We start from the raw sequence: 24,345 nt of genomic DNA, 5'->3' as shown, positions 1-24,345 counted from the left end.
GTACCATCAGGTGTTGGAAAGACTCCTATCGATCCTCAGCGGCCCCACACTAGTCGGGCCATTCTTCCACACTACCGGGCCTTGTGTTTTTTTGGCCATGAGAGGTCAGTTGGGCCTGCCTTTGTGGCAGCAGGTGGTGCACACAGAACCAGGAGTCCCAGACATGTCCCAGTGTCCCTGGGTGCTCCCCAGTTACACCGACCACCTTTCTAACTGGTGGCCGCAGACCTCTTCAGCTTGAAGCGATTGCTGCTCTTGAGGCTAAGTCTTGTTTGCAACTGTGTTTTAATTGTGTTTTGCTTTTCCTTCCAGGATTAATTTTTCTCCGTCTCTATTTACATGGTGATAAGAAGTGCTGATCCCACTCCGTCAGTCTGGACTGATGAATCTGAGCAATAGAACAGGTAATGGCTCACTGGGCTTCCAGGGACTCAGGCAGGGAGAACCACTCTCCATGTACTCCCCATGGCGTACATCCACATTTTGGGGCTGGAGAAACCAGACAGAAATCATACAAATCATACTCTGCCCAAGTCCCCTGCAGGGAGGGGAATCCTTGCTCCAGAGCAGGGGAGGGAGGGGGAATTTTTGTTGCTTTTTCTGTGAGCAGCATCTTTGACATCCTCTCGGTTGTGGGTGGTTTTATTTCATTTGGAGTTACTGACCTGAGAGCAAAGCACCAGTGAAGAGGTCACCCTGATCATGATGGATTTTATATCATTGCACGGGGCTTGAGAGTACCGTGTCCTTACTGGGAATTGCAGCCAACTGTTCTCCTCACCTGTGCTGCAGGAGCAGTTAGTGTACGATAAAGACAGCAGCCCACAGTGACTGCTGACAGACCCCAGGGAAGCCAGGTCACCTTCCCTTCCTTTCCCTGGTTAATGCCAGCAGAGGAACAGTTTTGACTTGCAGCCTTAGGGATGAATCCCTGTGGTGGGACGCAGCTGGGATGATGTGGTGGGAGTCCACCGGTGCAAGCATCGGTCGTTGGCCACAGGGCATTTCAGGTGAGCCTGTCTCATATCATCCCTCGAATCTCCTGACCGTACCCTGCTGTTGCCTAATACTAATCCTCTGGGGGATCAGCATACCTTCCTCCTGTGCCCTTGCGCTGGGACAGAAATCTCAGTTGCTCTTTAAGCATTGCAACGGATTCCAGCAGCCTAGCAGGACCAGGCACTGTGCTACCTGGCACAGACATTGAACTGAGATCAGCTCTCACGTTTGCAGGGGAGATGCTGGTTCCTGTACAGAAATCAGTGCTTTGGTAGGGTTCCCCATCCCTGGTGTTCCCCTGGCTGCATCAGGTGCTGGCTGCGCTTGATTGTGGCTGGGGCTGTTTTCACAGAGGGGACTGCAGAGGCAGGCTGGGGGCTGCTGGCTCTTTCCCAGTACAGTTACAGTTATTGTAGATGAATACAATATGCCATGGGCATATGGCAAAGGTTTCAGCTCTCAAGCCTCAGTAGGTGACAGAACAGGCAAGAAACTATGTAATCGAGCGGAGGCTGGGGAGGGGGTGATAGAAACATCCAGGAGGTCATAACGTACAAACCAGTAAGCTCCATGTTCTGACAGCCTCAACAAGATCAGGCAATGTGACTCAGTAAGTACTTCTGTCCTTTCCTTCCAGAGCCCTGTGTCGTGTAAACGAACTGATGGATGAAGATGAGAAGGACAGGGCAAAGAGGTATGAAGGGATGCACGGAGCGCTGAGCTTGCAAGCTCTTCCAGGGAAGAACTGCAAATGCTGGCTGCGTTGTCTGATGCTTGTAAAAGTAGTCAGGGCACTGATGTCAGAGGCAAAATCCTGCAGTTTTCAGGCTGTGGATAGCAGACCACATAAAATGTAATTTTGTCACCATTTTCAAGCTTCTCACGGTGTATTTGACCACCCCTACGATGGGTTAATCAGCTCGGTGCTCCTTAGATTACATTCCTTTACCCTCTTGTTATCCCATGGCTATTTACCATGCTGATGCAGTACCCCAATCTGTGATTTTATTGACCTCATGCAGTGCTGCCCACCTGGGTTCCCCATGAGACTTAGAGGGCAGTCCTGCCTTAGCACAGGTAGGAAGGAGCTGGTCTTCCTTCAGAGGAGCTTGGTTCAGCTGTAATTACTCATCGTACATTAGTGCCAAAACAGAGAGGGCTGGGAAAGCAAATGCTGCGTGTGAGAACTTCCAAATGCCAACCTGAAAGTGAATGGAAATGCTTCCTGCATAGCACACTCGGGCTGGATCGCAGGGCCAATGTATCATCATGAATGCACTTGTAAAGAAAAATAATTACTACTGGAAGAGATTGTATGAAAATAGGGTTATCTCAGATAGGAGCATTGGAAAGAACATTTTGGAAGAAATTGAATGGATTTGCTTTCTCCTTTATTGTTTTTAATGGAGGGGAAAACCCTAATAAAACATTCTTTAATTGTATTAATGCAAGCTGGAAACGAGTCTGTGGTTTCCGCAGCCAGACTTTTAACGTGCCCAGTTTCATATATCACACTGCTGCCACTCCAGATTTCCAAACCCAGATGTGAGAGTGTGTGCTTGACTTTGTTCTGCAATCAAATTATCTCTGCACAATGTTCTCTGGGAATGAGCTACTTCTGCAGGTACAAATCCAAGAATGAGGCATCCCTCTCATTTTGACCTCTACATGCGTGCATAGTAGCTGCAAAACAGAAGTGGGCAAAAAGTCAGTGAGTGGTGCCAGGACTATTGTACTGGAGAAATTTCACCTATAGCACCTTTGTGAAGCCATCACTGGTTTTGAAACAATGAGAACTGCTGCTGAAATGTGCATAAGGATGCAGTCTTGCTCAAATGCATATAAATCCTATTTATTACCTGCAAGCATTCCTTTCTGACAGTGAGTTCAGTCCTACTGCAAGGCTCAAAGCACCAACACTTACTCCCGAGCCTAATTTTAAAGAAATGAGCAGTCCCAGCAGGGTTCAGATTCATGTACTTAGTGTTTTGCTGGGACAGGGCTACTTGATCCTCCTTGGGTCGAGCTGCAGACCCTTCATTTTACTTAGTGCCATTCATGTTTCTGTCATCCAGGGCATCACGCAACAAATCTGAAAAGAAGAGGAGAGACCAGTTCAATGTCCTCATTAAAGAGCTTTGCACAATGCTGCAGGGCCACGGCCACCCTCTCAAGATGGACAAGTCCACCATACTGCAGAGGACCATCGACTTCTTACAGAAACAGAAAGGTACTGAGGGCGCTGCCCCCTACCTCTTGGGCCCTTTCCCCTTGAAGGCACTGGCTCTGCAGCTGACCAGCAGCCAGTTGCTGCTCAGAAGATGAAAACTATTTTTCCCAAGCTATCCTATATTCCCATATAGGATATGAATTTAAGTGAGGGTCAGATTAAGGCACAGCAGTTGGCGTCAACAGATGGGGCTAGGCTTGAATGCAGTGACATTGCTGCATTTCCCTCACTGACCTCCCCATCCCCTGGCATGCTTTATGTGCTCTCAAGCAGAGCAGGAAGGAGGAGCTGAGGAACAGCACACACCACAAAAGAGGATTTCTGCCCCTCTTCCCAGGTCTGGATGGGTGCACCCCTCCTGCTGCCTTTGGGCTCCTGCCATCCTGCAGTGGCTGCAGAGCCAGCCCCAGTCTGCTGTCAGTGATGCTCTGAGGCTAGCCCAGAGCACTGGAAAGAACATTTTTGAAGAAATTGTTTTCTTCAGTTTTGAAGGTTCCCTTCAAACTGCCCAAAATGTCTCCTCTTATTTTTTTTTTTTTTTTTTTTTTTTTTTCCTCTCCTGATTTCTAATGCATTTCTATCGTGATGGCGTGGAAATTGAGTGTTGCATATAATAAGGCTTTGTATGGAGAATGATCTGAGGATGATTCCTCTGAAAGCTTCTTAAAAGAAATCGTGTTACTTGAAAATGAAAAAAAAGTCCCAATGAATGTGAGTCATGTTGCTTTTTTGATGTTTTCTCTGTAAGAAATCACAGCACAGACAGAAGCCTGTGAGATTAGACAAGACTGGAAGCCTTCATTTCTTAGCAACGAGGAGTTCACCCAGTTGATGTTAGAGGTAAGAAGAAATTAAAGCTGCATAGATTAGTGAAAAGTAATCGGTTCAGTGGAGTAGTTCAGACATACAGTTCCTTTCACCTGTGGGTCCCAGTGTTAATGATTTCTGCTTTGCTGGCACTTATAATCCAAACCTGACAGAGACCAGTGTTGTGCTAAATGCTTTGCAGACACAGAATTAGGAATATGACTGCTTCCCCTTAAAGGTAAACAGCTTTTCATTTAGGCATGAAGCCCGATTTGGCCCAGCTTTGTCCAGGTGAGAGAGGAGAAACAGAACTGCCCTTCTCAGACCAGCTACAGGAGCAAAAACTGGAAAGAATCTGAGCAAAGCAGAGCAGCTCCCATCCTCCCACATCCCATTAGCAAGGCAGCCTTTGCATTGCTGCCACTAGCTGCGCAGGGCTGTACCTGTGCTGCAACTGCCACGTCTTTTACTTCGGTTGCTTTTACGTGTGCTCAGATGAGCCCTGATCGTGTCACCTATAAAATGATGAGCTGATGTAGAAACACCCCACGAGCCTACATTTTTCCTTTCTTAAAGATGCTGCTTGGGTTCTGTACTGCCTGCTCCTCCAGCGAGGACATCTACCCTGCGTAGGCAGCTGCTGCTCTTTGCCCCACCAAAACTAGGGTGTATGCCGGGCTGAGCTGGGAGGTGCTGCAGTGTCTTAGTTACTCCTTTTCATCAGGATGTCATGACTCACCTCCCTGGAAAAGTCTGTTCATTCTTTCTGGGAATTTTTCTTACCAAACAAGCTAGTTTGTTCCAGCTGAATCAAAACAAATTTCTCCCTTACAAGTGGCCGGGGGGAGCCCTTCAATAACTGTTCATTTGCTGGACTATGTTTGACCATTGAGCAGTTTACTTAAAATCAGTGTTTTTACCCAGAGAGTGCTTATTTTTAGCAAAGGCAGGAACTCAGACAATGAGACAGGGAGTAGCTGGCTGCGGGGAAGGATGCTGGATGCTCCCTCTGTGCAGCATCTTTGGCTTCCTGCAAGCTGAGCTGCAGAGCAGCCTAATGATGTCATTAGAAGAACTGGCTTTGTACACGGTGCTGGCCAGGCATCAGACATCCTGGACCTTCCAAGTGTTACGGAAGAATAGGAACAGAGACTGGATCAATGGTACAAGAAGATGTTGTGAAGAACAGGGAGAGAGCTCTCAAAGAAGAAAGCACATGCAGTGATTTAGAAGGCACTGAGAACATAGACTCCGGGCCAGGAACCATTGTGAAAAGGAAAGGGAAAACAAACTTTGAAAAAAAAGGGAAAACAAACTTTCAAATTGTTGTGTCAGTTGCCTAGCAAATGAGTGCTTTAAGCAAGATAAATAAGGCTTTAGATCTTGTCCTTAGGAGCCATAATTTTTTTTTTTAAAAGGTATTATTTTTTTCATCTGTCTCTGTTTATCCATCCATCCATCCATTCATCCATTCATCCATAGTGCTGGGTTTGCCATGATGATATCTAATATTTCCTTACACACTGAACTGGTTAACTATTGTGCAATTCAGAACACATAATGAAGTGACTGAAGTCACTAGGATTGTGTGGGTGTAGAAAACTTAACCACCACCGTCTTGCTTCACATTAAATAAGTACTCACTGGGTGCAAAATACAAGTCAATTTAATATTAATGAGCAAATAAGTGTAAGAAGAATGCTGAATTAGACACCATGTGTCATTTTTTATTTTTCTACATTGAACCGTCATTGCCATAATTGATTCATGTTGGTTTTAGACTGTTACAGTCATCACCACTGAGTAAACTAGCCTATTGTGTTGTAGTTTAAGTTGTTCCCATGCATAATTCTTTTCTTTTTCCTTCCGTCTGCCTTTTGTCACTAGGCATTAGATGGCTTTCTCATCGCTCTTACCACTGATGGGATTATTATTTATGTATCCGACAGCGTCTCCTCTCTGCTCGGACACTTACCGGTAAGTTCTGACACCACAATGCCTTGCAGAATCGCTCCCCTGCCTTAGCACAGCCCCATCACTGCAGAGACAGGGCTTGGGTTTGTCCAGCCAAATGTTTATGAAACCTGTATATGTGGAAGCTCTTCCCAGAAGATTTAAAGGTGATTTCAGGACTAAATGTATGCTCTTCTAATGACATCGGGCTTTTCTACTTTGAGCCCATGGTCTTTAGTAGCAAAGATGTTAGTTTTTCATGAGAATTTACAGACATCAGTTAATTTTTAGTACAAAAGCTTCTGCTGGCCCCTCAAAACCAACTTTTGTTTTTATCTGGTGCAAAGTGAGAGCCATGCTATGTGATGGCAAATTGGATCCTGAATGTCCTAACCTGGCTGAATGGCCCAGTGTGCAAAGAAACAAAGCTCCACCTGCAGATCAACTCAGCTTCCTTGTGTTAAGTGTCTGTGCTAGCCTGGCAGCATCTGTGCTCCACTGTAGGATGAAAACGCGTGTGGTTGTGTCAGGCTGTGCTGTGGAACATGACAAAGCATTCTTTTGCATCAGTCAGATTTGGTGGACCAAAATATATTAAACTTTCTGCCTGAGCGGGAACAGAGCGAGGTGTACAAGCTCCTTTCTCCACACGTGCTCATGACAGATCCTGTTGCAGCTGATTTTCTCAATGGTAAGCTCTTTGCTTGTCTGTTGATCAAGGAAATTTGCCAAAGGCAAGCAGCTCCCAGGGGCGGCCTGCACTGGGCCCTCCAGCTATTTAATTCTTCTGCCTGCTGCTGCTTTTGGCCTCTGTTCATATTTCTGGGTTTGGAAGCAGCCCATCCAATGTTCCTACTTGCTCCCAGTACTTGATTTGGACAGTCTGTATTTTACTGTTTGCTTTGGGTCACAGGACAGGGTGGAGTCACCCTCCTTAGATACTTTTCTCAGGGTGGGACTGAGCCTGTGAAAGGCGTGAGGGGCTTGGGGGATGAGCTTGGGTAGGAGAAATCCCAAAGGGCTTTGGGAAATCCCAAAATGTTCCTTCCTCTGCTGTTCTCCCCAGACTGTGTGCCCACACCAGAACTGGTGGTCGTGTCTTCCTTACATCCATGTGCTGGGACCCCCTTCTCCTAGCAGCCCCCCCGTTTCTTGGTGGGTTCACCATGGCCACCAGAGCTCATCTCCCTCCCTGTGGCCCCATAAGCGTGTGCAGGAGCTGAGCACCCCTTGTGCTGGTTTCCCTGCAGCTGAAGAGCCCGTGGTCTGACCCATGGAGTTCAGACCTTGGGGCAGAAAACCGAGCAAGAGCTTGGCATGGTGCCTTCCACAGCTAGCAGGAAGACTTAGGGTGGCTCCAGCGCCCTTTGCTCTGCGTCCTGCAGAGCGGTGCCAGGGCAGCGTGTTTCACGTGAAATCCTGCACGCGATGAAGGGGCAAACACCACCGACTTTGAGCTCGCCAGGGCCTCAGCCCCAGTGTAACAGGGCAACTATAAAGCTGTGGGAGAAGGGGTGATCACAGACATCCTGAAGCAGAACCAGCTGATCATTGCTCCTGCTAGTTATAGGTTTATTTATGGGGATCGGGAGAATCTCAGCAGAGGGTGCTGAGATGCCACAGCGGCAGGGTGGGTAGAAAACCTGGACAGATTGAATATATTGAATCTATGTGCTACCATGCAGGCTGCCAATAACGTGTGTGTTTCCCTCTCTTTTCTCTCTTTTCAGTGGAAAAGCAAATAGAGTTTTGCTGCCATTTAGCAAGAGGCAGCTTAGATCCAAATGAACCCCTGACGTATGAATATGTGAAATTTGTAGTGGATTTTAAATATTTTACTCATGGTGAGTTACCTCTACAGCCTGCCGTTACCTCTCAGCCTCTCTCCTTTAAAGTGTCTGTTTTTCTGTAGCCTTGTTTCAGCTGAAAATGCTGTAATCAGCAGGGGTGGAGTGTGCTGCGGATATGTTAGCAAGATTTTTTTTCACATAAAAGCTTTGGGGAGTCTGTTGGTCAGAGGAGTGACACCAGACTGATCGTCCCTCCATTTGACTGCCTCCATGACTCGATTGTGAAGCCTACATACTCAATTAACCAACAAAATCTGCTATTCTGTTTCACTTGTGGCAATTGAGTGACACTTTTTAAAGATGAAATGATTTGAGAAACTTGTAAAATCCTGGATCTTGCAAGTGTTGGGCTGCAGAAAGGTGCTGTTTCCTGGAAATAACATAAAAAGGGAGAAACTTCTGGATTTGATGTGAACAATTTCCTTGGGAAAATACTCCAGCCTTTTGTTCACCACATCTTCTGACATCCAGTTGTGACTTCCTTTGTGTTGAGAAAAAAAATTCAGGGCAGAATAATGGTACCAAGAGTTCTTTCTGTAATCCTCTTGATCTTTGATTTGTGATTTTAAAGGGACGCTTGTAAAACATACATTTGGAAAAAAAAATAGTGCAAATCCCTCTACCTCTCAAAGTCAGCTGAAGTTCAGTGACTTTGCATCAGTTTTCCATCCTCCCTAAGGACATGCTAGCAAGGAGGCTGTAGCTGCGTGCTGGGAGCGATCAGAGCTGTCTTATGAGGCTTCCCTGCAAGCCAGGGGTGGGTGGCTGCAGCTCTGTAACTCGGAGCCTAAAGGATTGTGCTTTAAATAACGTCAGTGTCTATCAGTGTGGCATCACGGTGTGGGTCGGAGGAATTTGTTGCTGGGGTTTCATCAGTCGTCCTGCCTGTCCTAACATGAAAAGAAAGGTCTCCTTCCTCTTCGTCTTAAATAAATTGTCTGGTTGTGTCTAGTGCCTACACCCTCCTGTAATGGCTTTGAGTCAGCTATTGCACGAGCTTTCAGGTCAGCCACAGAGGAGCAGATTTGCCTCGTAGCGACTGTTCGTCTCGTCACACCGCAGTTCTTAAAGGTGAGAGCTCTCCCACTGCCTTTTCCCTTTTGTACCAGAGCCAGCCCATGCTCAGCTGGAGCTGCTGCTGTACCACGAGCTGTGTTTGGTGCCCTTGCACGAGCAGCCATGCTGCAGCAGCCTCTCACAGTACATGCAGCAGTGCAAACTGCCTTGTGCTGAGGGCTTGTAAGTGAGGGAGGGCACTGCTGTGCTTGGGAGGGGGAGATGACGTTTATTTTGGAAGGAGAAAATGAAAAATGGGAGTTGTGCTTGAGAAGAGGGGGTTGTGTGATGGGACGTTTCAGAGCAGCAAGCTCAGGGGGTGCCAATAAAAGGTGCCCAGCTAACTGCTTGGAAAGTTAGAGGCACTGAAGAGCTACACCCCACTGCTCCTTGGTGTAGGAAGGCCAGCCACACTTGGAGACCCTGAGCACTGCAGTTCATGGACTCTTTCTCCCAGTCTTTAAGTGTGGCACGGTGCCGCGATGGCAGGGATAAGGGCAGCGGGTGGTTCTTGCTGGAGAGCAGCAGCCAGCCCAGCTCGAGGCTGGAACCTGCTCTGTCATCCATCTTCGGTTAGCAGTATTTACAGAAAGTTGGGGAATGTTGCCTGCAGACTGCAAGATGAGGCCCTTGGACTATTTATCCTAGCTCTGAAACTCAGCCCAGGGTAAATTATTCAGCCACTTTTCATCAGTTTATGCATCTATAAAACAAGGTTTATGCATTCCTTAGAGGAAAAAAAAAAAAAGTCGAGTGCTTTAAAAGCCCTGTGTTTTGCTAGGGTTTATTATACCAAGATGATGCATTCTTGGTCTTGAGGGAGAACTCCTTTTGTTATTTCGCAGAATTAGATGTCTGAATGTGCCAACTGTTTTGCAGGAGCTTTGCAATGTTGAAGAGCCATGTGAAGAATTTACATCAAGGCATAGCTTGGAATGGAAGTTTTTGTTCTTGGACCACAGGTAAGAGATTCGGTCACTGAAGTATAAACAATTTGTAGTTTAAAAATAGAAATGTTTATGTTGCTATTGCCTGACATCCCAAGCAAAATAGCTCTAATTAAGTTAAACTACACCAATAATAATATTCTGAACTTATTTATCAGGCCTCTTTAAAAGCTTTGCCCTCTTTCTTACTTAAGGCAGGTAAGAAGCCATATAAAGTGAAGGTTAAATGTCTAGAAAGATGTTGAATTTCACCAAGACATTGAAGTCATTCAAGTCATTGAAGCTGAGCACTGTGGGTTGTGTTACCTGTATTGATTTAGCTTCTCTGTTCACCATCTACAGCTTCCAGGAACCCAAAAATATTTTGCTGTATTGATCAAATTTTGATTTTCACCTTGATAAATGAAGGAATTTATAAAACTAAAAGAAAACGCAATGTATTGGATGGTTTAATTGCAGATTTGTTTTTGACTGAGTGCAGCATGGAGAGCTCGGGGAATGAAAAAGGAATCACTTTATTAAGCTGATTAACAGAGGATTCATTTTCTTCAGAAGAAGCTGGAGGGTTTTGTTCTCTCTTTTGCTTCTCTGCATGTATACGTAAACACGTTGTGAAATCCAGCTCTTCCCATTATCCCTTCCAAGTTCTGCAAAGGCAGAAATACACCGCTAGTGAGAAAGGTTGTAGGAAATAAGTTTTTTCTTTTTGCAGGGGGGCTAAACATCTTCTGCACATTTAAGTCAAGGAGGGGAGAGAGAGAATGTAACCGCTGAATAATTTGCCTTTCTGTAGTAAGGAAGATGCTCTGTGCGTCATACCTTGAAGCACAGGGGAACTGGCCACGCAGCAGCCCTATGGTTAAAAGGCTGTGTGGTTTGGGATGGTGGGCTTGTTATTATTCCTATCGTTGAGATCTTGCTGCAGTGACTTCGTTAGACTTTAATTGGCCTGCCCAATGAGGCACGTCTTCAGAATCAGGTGATTTAACGAGGATTCCTAAAAGAGCCCTAGGCCCCTTATGTCACCGTCTGCAGCAGTGAGCTGGCTTTCCAAAGGGCTGCGTCCCAGCAGCTGCTGCGAATAAGGCACGCAGGAGCTCCTTTAAAGCAAATCAAAGAGTCTTTTGATGAATCTGGGTTATGACTCAGAGAGGAAGCTCTGTGCCGGGCGCTTGCAGCCACTCCAGTCCCACTGATATCCCCAGCGAGGAAGCCATTGTTACCGGGAGTGGATTAAGCTAATGCAGATGCTGAGACAGTTCGTGGCAGCACCAGCTCTAAGCAGTGAGCACAGACCCAACAGCCAGAGGGGAATCGTGTGGGTTGTCTCATCTAATCACTGGTTCAAACCTATCTCCAGTGCATTCCCCAGGATCTCCAGGACACTGTGAAATGTTTTGGGATATTTTGTTGTTTCTTGCTTGGTTACTTCAGCTCGCACAGCTTGATGCTGAGAGCTGTGCCATCAGTGGGGGCAGCAGATACCCACCATGGCTCGGAACCTTTCATATCATAGCAATGGTATGTATGGAGTTGTGATAAATAGTACAACAAACACTCCACAGACCTGGATAAACCTTAAAAAAATAAAGAAAATCTGTATTCTTGGTCTACATATACATGTGTGTAGAGGAAGAAATCCTGTGAACTTTGATAACAATCCATGTCTGTTCTGCATTCTCCTTATTTTCCCTTCTTTTATTAAAAGACTGGAGGGTCTAGTCCAACTTGTGTTATAGCTGAAAGCCCACCACCTGTCAGGCTTTTTGCCCACTTACCAATCCTGTACTCAAAGGCTCTCTGAAGATGTTGCATTTCCATTTGAAGAGCCAGCTGCAGGCCTCAAGGCTGGAAGTTAAGCTAACAAAACACTTCTAAATTGCGCCACAAGCAAGCCAGCTCCTTGTCAAATGACAGATTAGGAGCATTTTGTTGTTACTTTCTTATTTAAGGAAATCTGGCGAAAGTCATGGAAGCATAATACTTTCCTGATCAGCTTAAAAGTTTATCTGATGTGCATCTGAAAGACATCATTGTCTTGAAGATAAGCATGTCATTAAAGAGCCAAGAGGCACTGGCCAAGCTGCCAAAGAGATGGCAAGGAAGGACACTTTAATAAATACACGTATTATCATCATTAACAGAAATCTGTGTCACATGGGGAAAGGGAACACAGTGCTCTCTGAGGAGTCATTTGGATAAATAGGGCTGCATTGTGGCAGAGACCACAGTGTGCTAAGTGGGCTCTGTTTCCAGAGATTTGCCCTCAGAGAGTGGAGGCCTGGTTCCTCCCTTGTGCTGGGCAAGGTCTAGCAGATTGCTCAGATTCAGAAGCTCCTGCTGAGCCCTCGGGGGGCACAGGCAGGACTTACAGCCTCCATGCACAGTGAGAAAAGAACAAAGCTGATAAAGGAGAGGTTACAGACCTCTTTTGGCCCCCACATAGTTGAATGATCTGTGCCCACAGCATCTCTCCAGGGTACGAAGGTGGAACTGGGTCATTCAGCCAAAACAGGAGACCTTCCCATGTTAATATCCAGAAGACTGAAGGTCCCTGTCCAAACCAAAATGTACTTACACTTAAATACATTTTTGCTCACCTTCTTGGCCACTTTGTGGCATTCACCTTCCTGCAGAGGGTCACTTGCTCAGCGGGCAGTGCCACCTCTGACCGCCCCAGGCCTGAAGCATTCCCTGCCCTGCTGACATTTCCCGAGGAAGTGCTGAACTTGCCAGGCGAGCCTCCTGCTGTCAGCACATCCAGCAGCCAAAACAGGTGGAGCAAAAAGCCAAATGAGCTCAGCGTGGTCACATCCTGCCTCGCCAAGTACCTGTTGTGCTTGAGGCTGTGCAAGGGGGAGTGTACCTGTGCCTCAGAATGCTGCTATAGGGACGAGAGGTAAAAACAGTGTTTTTCACCTCACAGTTTAGTGCTGTTCCATACTCATAAGCTAGCAGGTTCCAGTGGAGGCTGTGTACAAGCTCAGACTTGTTAGGACACCTGCTTAAAAAAAAATAAAATAAAAAATACCAGGTTTTGCCTAGAAAATGAAACATCTAGAATTGACAGCAGAATAGTCTGGTGTCTATTCAGTGTGCCAGTCTAAATACTTATTCGATTTCTGCTCTACCTGCCATTGAAATAACAGTCCTCAGGATCAGCCCCATACTTACTCTTGTTACTGCCCACATCGAAGCATTTTTTTTTGCAGGTTGCAATTCCCCAAGCTTTTCCAGTAGAACAATTACTTTCTCTTTTCCTCAAGCTGGCCCTGACACACATTGTAGCTTCCCACTTACTTTTCCCTCTACGTTCACTACCTAGATGACATAGCCAACCTACTGGGTAATTTTACTCAAGCTCCGAGTTATTATGCACATGAACACCCGTAGTGTATCTCAAGCCATGTCTCACAGGCGTGCTTAATGAATTGAGTCACTTGCGTACGCACATGCCTTCTCTACACCCACATAATGAATAGGCTGTGAACCAGTAAACACACACCTTTTCATTTTCTCAGTTTTTGCCTCTCCCTCTCTCTCTTTTTCTTTTTTTTTTTTTTTCTCTTGTATCTGGCAATGCATCACAGTGAAAGGATGGACACTCCCGAAAGGATGTATGAGGTGGTTTTGCTTGCTGGCATCCATCACAGCATGTTGGCCGTGGTGTCACGGTGTCAGGTGTGCTTACCTCCTGCCCTCTGCTTCCCTCCTAGGGCTCCACCCATCATAGGATACTTACCCTTTGAGGTTCTGGGAACATCAGGGTACGACTACTACCACGCAGATGACCTGGAGCTTCTCGCTAGGTGCCATGAACACTGTAAGTTCCTCTCCCTCCGCCGTGTGCCTGTCTGTGATCTCTTGTGTCACCCATGCAGCCTGCCACTGGTATTGCAACAGGCATCTCTGTCTGAGAGGGAGGGGATGCCCTCTTCTCATGAAATAAAGACAGCCTTAGACATCTGAGAGGCTCTGTCCCTGCAGAATTCAGTCACATCAGCAACTATTTCTGCAGCTTTCCCAAACTGCAGATACACGGATTGAGCTCATGTTGTGTGAGTGAAATTAGATTGATAGATGGGAATCCAGATCTTCCTACCCTCTGTTCCCCATTTATAAGGGCAGCCCTAACCCCTGGGATGTTGCTGATTGTCACCATTCCTGGGGACTTTCTGTAGGCCAACAGGACCTGAGCATGTAACTGCCCAGGGCCGCAGAGCCTCGCTGCCCCTCTGTGGCTGCAGGGCCACACTGGGTTGGTAGCAGGGCAAGGAGCCTTGTCCTTGCACCAGAACATCTCCTGGCACAGTCTGAGGGCTTCCAGCCCAGATTTTTCTCAGCGTTTCATCGTTTTGAAGATTTGTCCAGCTCTGGCTGCTGTGTGAACACAGAGAAGTGACCTGCGGGAGCCCACGAGGAGCCAGGTCCTGTGGAGTTGCTTTTTCCCAAAGACTATTTTTTCCATTTTGTTACATGCACTTCAGGCTAAGATACTGAACCGGAATAAAGTCTGTCCCCTAGCTGGTTTGCAATGCCCAGAAATAAAATCTAACTACACACTCTGTAAAATGCATGTTGGTTATCAGATATTTTTCCAGAAAATACCACTTAGAGATTTTCTGTTGGGCAAAGGTGCTCTGTTTGTCAGTCTGCCATCTCTGGAAGGAGAGTGTTTTGCCAGATTCAAAGAAATGAATCTGCCTGAGAAAGTGGGGAAGGGAAAGTGCTGAAAACTGCTCTGCAGTGCTGGCAGCATGATGCTGGGACACAAAGGAGCTCCGTGACCGCCAGCACTGCTTCAACACTGAGTTGTAAACCCTCATCACTGCCCTTCTACCACTGCCCCTCTACTGTACACCCATGTGAGATGCTAAAAGAGAACTGAGAAAATGAGTCTTTCTCCAAATATCAAATTTCCCCACTCTGCCTCCTGCTGGCTTCCAGGCACGGTCGAGGTGAAGCGCGGTGACCCAGCGGGCAGCAGGGACACAGGCTGCCTGGCTGGCACGGCTTGGGTCAGGTGCAGCAAACGCACAGATGGGAATACTAAATAAATACTTTATTTGCTTATAACAATGGCACTTTTTAGTGTGTTTAAAGGGCCATTCAGACAGAAATGAGCTACTTAACCAGCTGATGTCTTTTGGTAATACACGCTTGCAGTTTGACATAGATGCTAACTATATTGAATCTATTTAGTGGCTTACATCTCTCACCACTGATACCTCTTACATTATAAAAGCATAGCTGCCTAGCACACCCACAGGCAAGGATCTTTTCATCTTTCTGTGCAGATAGGCAAGGTAAGGTGCTGGTGAAATGACTTCCAGAAGTTGCATCAGGACATTTGTGACAGGACCAGGCGCTGAACAATCCCCAGCACAGCCTGCTAGCCAGAAGACCTCCAAGTGCTTCTTCTGAAGCCCATCCCTGCTAATGGGGTCACTAAAGAAAGCAGCCCTAACAGTTAAAAAAGTAGAGATGTGCAGGTTTGTAGAAGTGCCTGGGTTCCTGTGGCTGGACGAGCTCCCATCAGGTTGGCCTCTGTGGGCAGGCATCCTGCCCGCTCTGAAGTGAAATGGGTTTGCTTAAAGCACGCTTGTATTTCACTTTGCACTAATTACGGGTAGTTTAAATGAGCATGTTTCATTTTGTACTGACAGCAGTCTGGGAGCAATTAATGCGGTTATTTAATGTAGTTCCCCTCATTATGTTCCCGTTTTATTACAGCATCTGTGATTTTTCTGAACATAACCTGATGATGTGTACTAGGTCTATTGTATTTAGGCCAGCTCTTTAGAAGCAAACTCTCAGTTTAACTGCTAAACTCCACTATCTTACTGTTTTGTGCCATTATTAGGATCCTGACTTCAGGCCCACTGTCTCTGAAATGCATTTTCATGTGCTTCTGAAAGGCCAGTGCCTTGCTTACATGATGTTATCTGTGCTTATTACTTTCAGAGAAGCCCACTAATTAGTTCTAGGAATAAAACCAGTTAGATAGTTATGCCAATTACTAGTTATAAGAACAATCTTAGAATAGTAAAGTGCACTCTTGTGAAAATAAGTAGCAGGAAAGAACCCAAATGAAAGTTCAGCACAAGGTTTTTTGCCCATCATGCTTGTAAAGCCACAAGAGCCTTCTTAGTGGGGTAGCAAACTGCAAGGGAGAATGGGACCAAGTGGTTTTTTTTCTAATCTCCTTTATACCATGAACTTTCTGTAGTTTGTTTGCCATAAAGTGCTTTCTTTTTGTTTACCAGTGATGCAGTTTGGAAAAGGCAAGTCGTGTTACTACAGGTTCCTGACCAAAGGCCAGCAGTGGATCTGGCTGCAGACACACTACTACATCACCTACCACCAGTGGAATTCCAAGCCCGAGTTCATCGTTTGCACTCACCTGGTAGTTAGGTAGGAGCAAGCACCAAGCACTTCACACTACCTGTCCCGTGTACACATCCATCGTGTTTCCTGGCCCTGTTTTGTGTTAGCCAAATATTTGCTGTGCGCCTTAACACACTAAGATGGTATGCAATTGTACACAGTACGACAGGAAATATGGGGAAAAGCATAATGTGTTCTCACCACTCTTTGGCAGCTGGTCTGGAAGCCACCACTGGCCACATCTGTCAGTGTTGTGTTCCTCTTCTGTCCCCAGCAATGACATGGCATCACAAGGAATCAGACAGCTTTATGGGCTACAAAACCCTTTGCTCAGAGTTTTAAATATTAATGACCTAGCTATGACCTACCACGGTAGCTGCTGTCCTGTTGGCCGTGTTCCTTGACTGCAGCATGGCCCAGGATGCCCTCCAGTGGGATGCTGTTCTGGGCTCGGCTGTGAAACTAGGGTGGAGCCAGCCCCAGTGGAAGCACTGGAGCTGCTGTGTTACCACCACTGCAAAAACAGTCATCGTATGGGGATATATCTAGTGGAGGGCTTGAAAAAAATAGCGACATGCTGGTTTGATCTATTAACATGGTTAAACATACGGCTCCACACATCTTTCTTTACTTCCAGGAATCAATTTGCAATTTTTTTTGTGCTCCTGTCAAACATCTCAAAGAAAAAGCAGAAGTAAACTGGGAATCTTTCATGTGTTCAGAAACAGACTGAGTACACCTCAATAAACAGGTGTCAGTGGTTAGAGTGCTGATACAAACTACGTGTCAAGAGCTATTTTAAGCAAATGTTAGATGGAGAGATTGCTTCTGAGTTGTCTTGCTTCTGCCATCCTTCAGGCAATTGGGCTGCACTTCAATCTCTGAATTTATTGAGCGTGGACTTGTTTCTTCTTCTGCTCTCAGTGCCTCTTAAGCCTAGTGATAATCCCAAATAGATTTTGAAATACAGTTCTGTCTTGTACAGTTAAGGCTTAGAATGTATCACTGAAACACACACGTTAAATGAACTTTAGGTTTAAAGCATGATTTCAGGAAAATTTAGTGCTTACACTGGTGTAATTAAGTTCTTCTCAGCATCTTCTCTTGCCCCCACAAAGGTTGTATCTGTTTGTATTTCAGCAGCCTTAGTTCTGACACCTTTCAGCGCCCACAGCACACAGCCGCTCAGAGTCTTTAGAACATCCTCTGCAATTTATCCCAGTGGTGAATCATGTGGCATTGTTTACTGTAAATATTTTATTAGTTAAGAGAAAAAAATAGTAAGGGAAGCAAATACAGACTTCTAGAGGCACATTCATGGGGATTCTGGCATCCACCTCGCATTGCAGCTGGGCAGCCGGCATCTTGTATGCACAGCTCCCATCAGGGTGATTTTAACCCTGATGTGGCAGGCGTGGTGCTTTGTACACCCCCAGAGCTTCGCTTTTAGACGAATGTTGCCTGAAGGCATCCAGGGCCAAAATTTTCAAAGGGGAGTCTACATCTGTGCTTGGAAGGATGAGATCAGTTAATCCCGCAGTCCTGCTTGGGTGGAGTGGGACGTGACACTGCCCTGTTGTTTCTGAGCTCTGGACCTTCAGTGCACATGGTTATTCATAGATTGCAAGGCTTTACCCTGATGAGTATATGAGTGTGAGCTGTGCACAGCTTCTGACTCTATGGGAAAGCGCTATTGTGACCCGTGTGGCAGGTACACTGCAGTACATAACACCCAGTGCGTCTGTTTTCATGGACAGCTGAGGCCTGACACTGAAAAACTTTGAATTTTTCATTGTTTTTGTTAGTTATGCGGAAGTTCGAGCTGAAAGGAGACGAGATCTTGGCCTTGAAGAGTCATCAATTGAACTGGCATCCTCTTCTATAAAGGTACCATGTCTCTTCACGTTTGAATGAACAGGCTTTTAAACCATACAGTTGTCACTTCCTGATCTCAGGAAAATACTTCTTCTTCCTTTTCCTTTCCTCCCCTCTCCTTCCAAGCCTTCAGCTGGGTTATGGCTCGAGCAGATACACCGAAGTTCTACACTATGTGGCTCTGAGCTGTCCCGTCTTGGTGCAGGCGTAAAATGGCAAATTCAGCAGTTGCCTTGCGTGCACCTCTTTTGTTAATGCCAGCTTGTCATTAATACTCAGACAAAGATTGGAATGAAGGGAAAACAACACAACTGGTTCTTATTCCAGATTTCTGCTCTGTTTGCACCGTTGGGCAGGGTGGCATCAAGGGCAGGATTTTGACCAGAGCTGTAATTTCCATGGCTTGATTCAGCCTGGCATCCCAACACGCCTGGCCAATTAACAAGGTCATTTCAATTCATTTTTAAGTTCTTCCTCTCAATAGTTTAAAAGACCAATAATCAAAGCAGCTCCAAGTGGAATTATCATTCCATTATTTTATTATTTGATTTTCTAATCATGCCATTATTTCATAGAAATTATTTATGGGATGCATAGCGGAAGCTGTCCCAGGACCTTTTGCACTGGAGCAAGGGCCGCCTTGCCCGCAACTGCTCTCTCACCACAGCATGTTTGTGTGTCCGTCTCCTTCACACAATGGCCGAGATGTTTTTCTGCAAACGTTAAGCTTCGTCTGTTGGTGCGAGGCAGCAGGAGGGGAGGCAGAGCGACTGCTCCCATTCCTTGCTCTTCTGGAGGGGAGCTCCCAGGGAGGCGTGGGGAGGTGACACGGTCTCCCACAGCCTGCAGATGAAACAGCCCCATTATATAAACCATCTGCCAAGCGGTATCTGTCCTTGTGGTGTGATGCCTCCAATGCTGCTCGTATTCACTGGGTTAGGCTGTTTCCCTCTGGGCAGGGAGGGTGAAGGCCTGGGGGCAGCCTGGCCACCTCCAGTGGTGGAGGCGTGCGGCCCTGCTGGCCCTCCAGCACCAGCCCCGTTATTTTCCCTCTGACAACCTGTGCTCGGCTCCCCACAGAGCCACAGCAGCTACCTGGACGTGGGGCAGTGCAGCAGCAGCCAGGAGGCCAGCCGGGAAGGAGTGTCGCTGTCGTCCCACAGCTCCCGCCGCTCCTCGCACACCGCGCTCTCCGACTCCGCCTGTAGGTGCCTGGCACGATATGGGGGGGCGAGGGGCAGAGCAGCCCCCAAAATCTGTGGGTCGGGTGGGAAACATCCACTAGCAGGGACTGAGTTGGTTCGGGGGGTGCTCAGCATCAGGGACTGAGGCGTTGCGGTGCCATACGCCGTGTCCTCTGTCACCCACGTGAGACCAGGGGTGGGCGGCTTGGGGACGCAGCCCCACAGCACTCGGGTGGCTGCTGGTCCATACAGGGAGCTCAGGCTCAGCAGGGGCAGCCCGTGTCCGCCACCCTGCCGCCGTATCACAACAAAATGTCTCTTTTCCAGCCACCTCATCCATGCGGCACACCGACACCAGCACTCCCACCCGGACGGCGGTGCCAGAGAAGGCAGCCCTGCGGCTGGCATTGGCTGGAGGCGCCCAGGTCGGTGCTGCTAAAGAAAAGAGCTGGCAGACCTTGGTCTCGCCCTCAGAGGGGTCTGATCGCCACCTCTGAACGTGTGGGGCCAGGGCTGGGGTGTCCTGGGGCCCAGCAAGCTGCTGGAGGCAACACGGCCGCCTCCTGTCTCGGGGTTCATTGCTCCTCAGTGCCAAACACCTCCCTGCACAAACCCACTTCTCTTGGGGTTTGTACATGTGAAATGGCTTTTGTCCAAACACTGAGGGTTTGCACTTTGCAGGGGGCATGCAGGAGCTCACATCCTCACATTCTCAGCCATCCACGTGAAGCTTCCTGGCTTTCAAACTTCTTGCACTTGTTCCTCACCAGAGTTGGGTGGCCAGCATGAGGCGCTGCCACGCCAGCTCTGCACTAGAGGTGCTGTGGGCCTGCAATAAAGCTGAGTTTTCATTTCTAGGCCATAGTAACTCCTCCAGCCCCTGGCGAACACCTCCCTCAGCATCCCGTGGCTCAGCCGGCAGTCCCCTCTCAGCACGCCGTGATGGTACGTGTTTGCTTCTGCTGGATATGCTCTGGTGTCCTGCCCCTGTGCTGGGTGGGGGGCAAAGGGTTTGTGCTGGGGCTTGTCAGGCTGGGTCCCTGCTCCCAGCACAAGCTAGGACACCATTAGTCAGTTATTTCAGTAATCTGCCCACCTTGTACCAAGAAATTTGCTTTTCTGGAACCAGTGTCATTATGAGTGTTCATAGCGGGACTGGTCCTACTTGTGACTTGTTCTCCACTCCCCACAGCCAGTGTACCACTTCCCGGCCCAGCTGGGGATGATGCACCAGCTGAAAGAGCAGCTGGAGGAGAGGACTCGCATACTGCAGGCAGACATCAAGACACAGCAAGAGGAGCTCCACGTCATCAAGGAGCAGCTCCAGCTGGTGCAGGACTCCAACCTGCAGGTACCTGCTGCTGCTGCCCGCGCCGTTCCCAGCTCACGAACAGGGTGCTGTGCTGTGCAGATCAGTGACAATGTTGGCTATGGCAAAAGCACTTAGAAATGAGCTCTGGATAAATTGGTAGTGTAGCCTCAGAGGGCTGGAGAGGTGTCTCCTGAGAGGTAGCTGGCATCACTGTCTGTTTAAGTATTTGCATGGTTTAGAAAAACAATCACAAGGAAGTGGTCAGGCTGTTCAGACGGCCCCTCTTCATGGTGAGCTTGGTGGTTCAGTGGCTGGTTAATGCTTCTGTGTCCCCAGGTGCCACCCTTGTGGCATGTAACAGGCGTAATGAGACCAGAGCACTCGTGGCTCTGAATATTTGTGCACAAGCTAACATGACTCTGTTATCCATGGTTCACTTTGCCACTGAATTTAGAGCTGTGGTGTTGTACACCCAGCTGCCACAGTGCTGTGAAACCTCAATTTTAGTAGCAAAACTGAAGCACCATCTAGTGGCAATAGACATATAAGAGCTGTCTCACCATTCTTCCCATGACAACCCATGCACCTCTTCTTCTTAAAGATGCTGATGCAGCAACCTATTCCCTTGGTCTTCAACAACGTGCAGCACCAGAGCCCCAGGAGACCCCCGCCGCCACCCGGGACGCCCCGGCAGCCCAGCGCCAAGAAGTCCCCGCAGCCAGGCCCGATGGGGACCAAGCACTACGGGGGCCCCCACGTGTCCTCACCGCGCCAGTTCCTCAGGGAGCCCTGTGGCACATCCTCACAGGTGGCTGGCTGCCCTCCCTGACCCCTGCCTGGCTTTTTATACACGTGCCTGCTGGCTCTAAGCGTTACGTGCCGCTGTCCTGCTCATCTCCACCGCGCTTGTTTTACTCCATAGCCTGTACTATGAAATCTGTGTCAAGATCATTGCAAATTGTGCCGTTCAGCTGTAAAAATCAAAGCTCAGTAGCCTAAAAATGTCAGAGCCCAGGGAGTGCTGGAGCCATCCCAGAACCAAGTGGGAAGTCTGGCTTCTGATTCATGGTGCTTGCAATCACCACCCAGTGCTCCTCTGCAGTCAGCAAGAGTTGTGACTTCATAGTTCAGGGAGCCAGGCATAATTGCAAAAGAGGGTTTGTTGCCTTTTTTTCTGGCCCAGATTTCTTGGAAGGCAGCTTTGAAAAACAAGTTTGGCATCATTAGACCTAAATTCACTGCATAGATCAGAATTATAGAATGGTTTGAGTCAGAAGGGACCTTGTTGTGCTGTCATTACAATCCCTGATAAAGGATCCCTCCCCAGCTTTCCTGTAGGCCCCCATCTTCTTGGGAAAGACTTGAAGTGCCCCAAAAAATACTCATGCAGGTATGGAGGAAGCAGGAGAAGCATTCCTGAGGGGCTTTGCACTCCCCCTCCCTTTGTAAGCTGCTCTGTTCTCCCTCGAGCTGTGCCCACGTGCTCTGATGCAGCAGGAAAGCCTGCCAGCGCCTGCTCTGCCACCGCAATAAATGCACACAGGGTGTTTGTCCTCACAGACATACAGTGCCTATCGCTCTGTTCAGGGAGAACATCCACAATTCATCGTCTTTTTCCCAACTGCACCCTTGAAGCGGTAGCTTTAGCTGTCTAACAGGGAGCTTTAAAATCTTACCTGTGTGTTTGCGTCTGCATTTCAGGTACCGCAGCAGCAGCAGCACCTCATGAGAGGAAACCAAGCCCAGCAAACGTGTCTGCCAGGGCAGACGAGCATTTCAATGCCCCTCTACAACAACCCCATGGTGTTTTCGCAAGCACATCCCATTACAGTGGCTGCACAGATGCCGACCGACCTGAGCGAAAGGCAGCCGCAGTCCAACTACAGCCAGGACAGGAGCCTCAGGTACGAGCTGGCCCTGTCCTCACAGACCTGTGTCTTGCTCGCTCCAAAGCTCCAGGGTCTCTTTTCCAGCCAAGATGTGTCGTGGCAAAAACATTACTCCTGTATACAAAGCTGGAAACTGCCCCAGACTATACGACCGCCTTTCAGGGAGGTATCTGCAGACATTGTCTAGGGGATCCAGCCACTGCAAAACACTGTGTAAAGGAACAAGAGAAACCAGGCTGCCTAGAAGTCTCACCATCTATAAACATCTATAATACATTTGCACGTATTTCTCATGTGAAAATGTATTTCTCACGTAATTTGGCAGGTTTTAGCTCACCTCCGTGGGTCACAAAGCAATGATAAGCATCCTATTTCATTGGCTTTTTTCAGGGAGGATCGGTGCTTTGCATGCTTTTGGGGAGGTCTTAAGGGGCTTGTTTTTAGAGCCTGGCAGTCAGCAGTTTGGTCCGTCCCTGCCCTGACCATCCTCTCTTTTCCTCCACCGCAGAATGCTGCTGGACCAGTCCATCCAAGCCATGATGCCCGCCGCCAACGGCAGCACTCAGGCCACGCTGAGCGGCACCAGCAGGCAGCAGGGAAAGTGAGTCCTTGCTTAGTGTTGTAGCAGGGCGCTTGCGTAAGGTCACGCAGACACAACCCATGCTTGGTAGGGAGGGAGATGCTCGTGGCAGGTTTTGCACGGTGTGAGAGGCCCTGATTCCTGCAGCACCCGGGCTGCCCAGGGTGGTGGCTCTGGGGTTGGCGTCTCATGCAGTGTTTTCCTCCTCATGGCAGATTCGTGGCGGAGCAGCAGACCTTGCCTCCCGCCGTGCAGATGCAGCCCATCACCTGCAGCACGGTCCGGCCCCCCGCCCCCTCGCCCGTCTTCTCCCCGTCCATGGTGATCCCCCACGCCAGCTTCACCTCCCACCAGACCAGTGCCCCAGTTCACCTCCACCAGTGGCCGCAGCAGCAGGTTCAGCAGCACCGGCTCTACCTTCAGGTGAGGGAGCTGGAGCAGCTTTGTAGGTGTACACAGGGCTAGGGTTGGGGGCTGAGGGCTTTTTTTTTAGAAGAAATAGGGCTTAAGACTAATCAGGCCTGGCCTGGCATGGCAATGTGCCTCCTGCTGTTATGTCTCAGCATAGCAAGTTTGTTTTTTCTTAATCAGATGCAGTCAATTCCTGCAGTTGTGTTTTGTTTCCCAACACAAATCTCTGTAGAAGGTGATTTGGGTTTTTCAATGCATGTTTTCCATCAGTGCATGCCAAGTTAATGATGTTGCCAAGGAGAGGGGCTGTTGAAACTAATTATTAATGAGCAATACACTCTCCGAGGCTTGCTGGGTTGGCAGAGGTAAGCCACAGTCCTCCTGGCAAAGGCGATAGCACACAGAGCAGGAGGAAGAAATAGAGCTGGAAGTCGTGCTGCAGGGCTGCATTTTGGGTCAGCTTCTGGTACTTCTGTCCAGGAGGCTCAGCAGCAAGGCACGGCGTGGCCGGGCACGGAGCAGGGCTGATTTGCCTTCGTGTCTCCCCACAGATGCAAAGTCCTGAGGCAGTGCCGGGTGGCCCGAGCCCGCGTGTTTTCCATCCGGCCCACGTCACACAGCAGAACCCCCTGAGCTACTTCCTGCACCCGCAGCCGCAGAGCCGCCACGCACAGGGCCAGGCCTGCAACCTGCAGGACCTGCCCGAAATGCAGCTGCCCTGACCGCAGGCTCCCAGAGGCAGGGACAACCTTAGCTCGGCAACCCGAGTGCAGGCGGAGCGGGGACGGAGCCGTCGGAGCACAGACGGGTGAGGTCGGGGCCCCACGGGGGCCGGGATGGCCCCACCAGGGGCGGATGGCTCTGG

General features: G+C 48.4%; 1 protein-coding gene across 1 annotated transcript; it reads left to right on the top strand.

The window, feature by feature from the left end:
- Nucleotides 1-334: 334 nt before the first annotated feature.
- Nucleotides 335-24,202, top strand: PASD1 (PAS domain containing repressor 1). Its single transcript, XM_032196340.1, is given in 21 exon segments — nucleotides 335-404; nucleotides 1,637-1,693; nucleotides 3,075-3,229; nucleotides 3,978-4,069; nucleotides 5,924-6,013; nucleotides 6,560-6,680; nucleotides 7,720-7,833; nucleotides 8,792-8,910; nucleotides 9,775-9,857; nucleotides 13,559-13,665; nucleotides 16,109-16,256; nucleotides 18,035-18,116; nucleotides 19,185-19,308; nucleotides 19,616-19,806; nucleotides 20,147-20,233; nucleotides 20,481-20,639; nucleotides 21,202-21,408; nucleotides 22,302-22,504; nucleotides 22,998-23,090; nucleotides 23,285-23,492; nucleotides 24,032-24,202. Coding segments are annotated over 20 exon segments (2,586 nt in total). The 5' UTR covers nucleotides 335-404; nucleotides 1,637-1,661.
- The last annotated feature ends 143 nt before the right edge of the window (nucleotides 24,203-24,345 follow it).

The sequence above is a fragment of the Aythya fuligula genome, chromosome 13 (genome assembly GCF_009819795.1).
Source record: "Aythya fuligula isolate bAytFul2 chromosome 13, bAytFul2.pri, whole genome shotgun sequence".
NCBI classification, from domain to species: domain Eukaryota; kingdom Metazoa; phylum Chordata; class Aves; order Anseriformes; family Anatidae; genus Aythya; species Aythya fuligula.
This window is presented reverse-complemented; position numbering and strand designations above follow the sequence as displayed.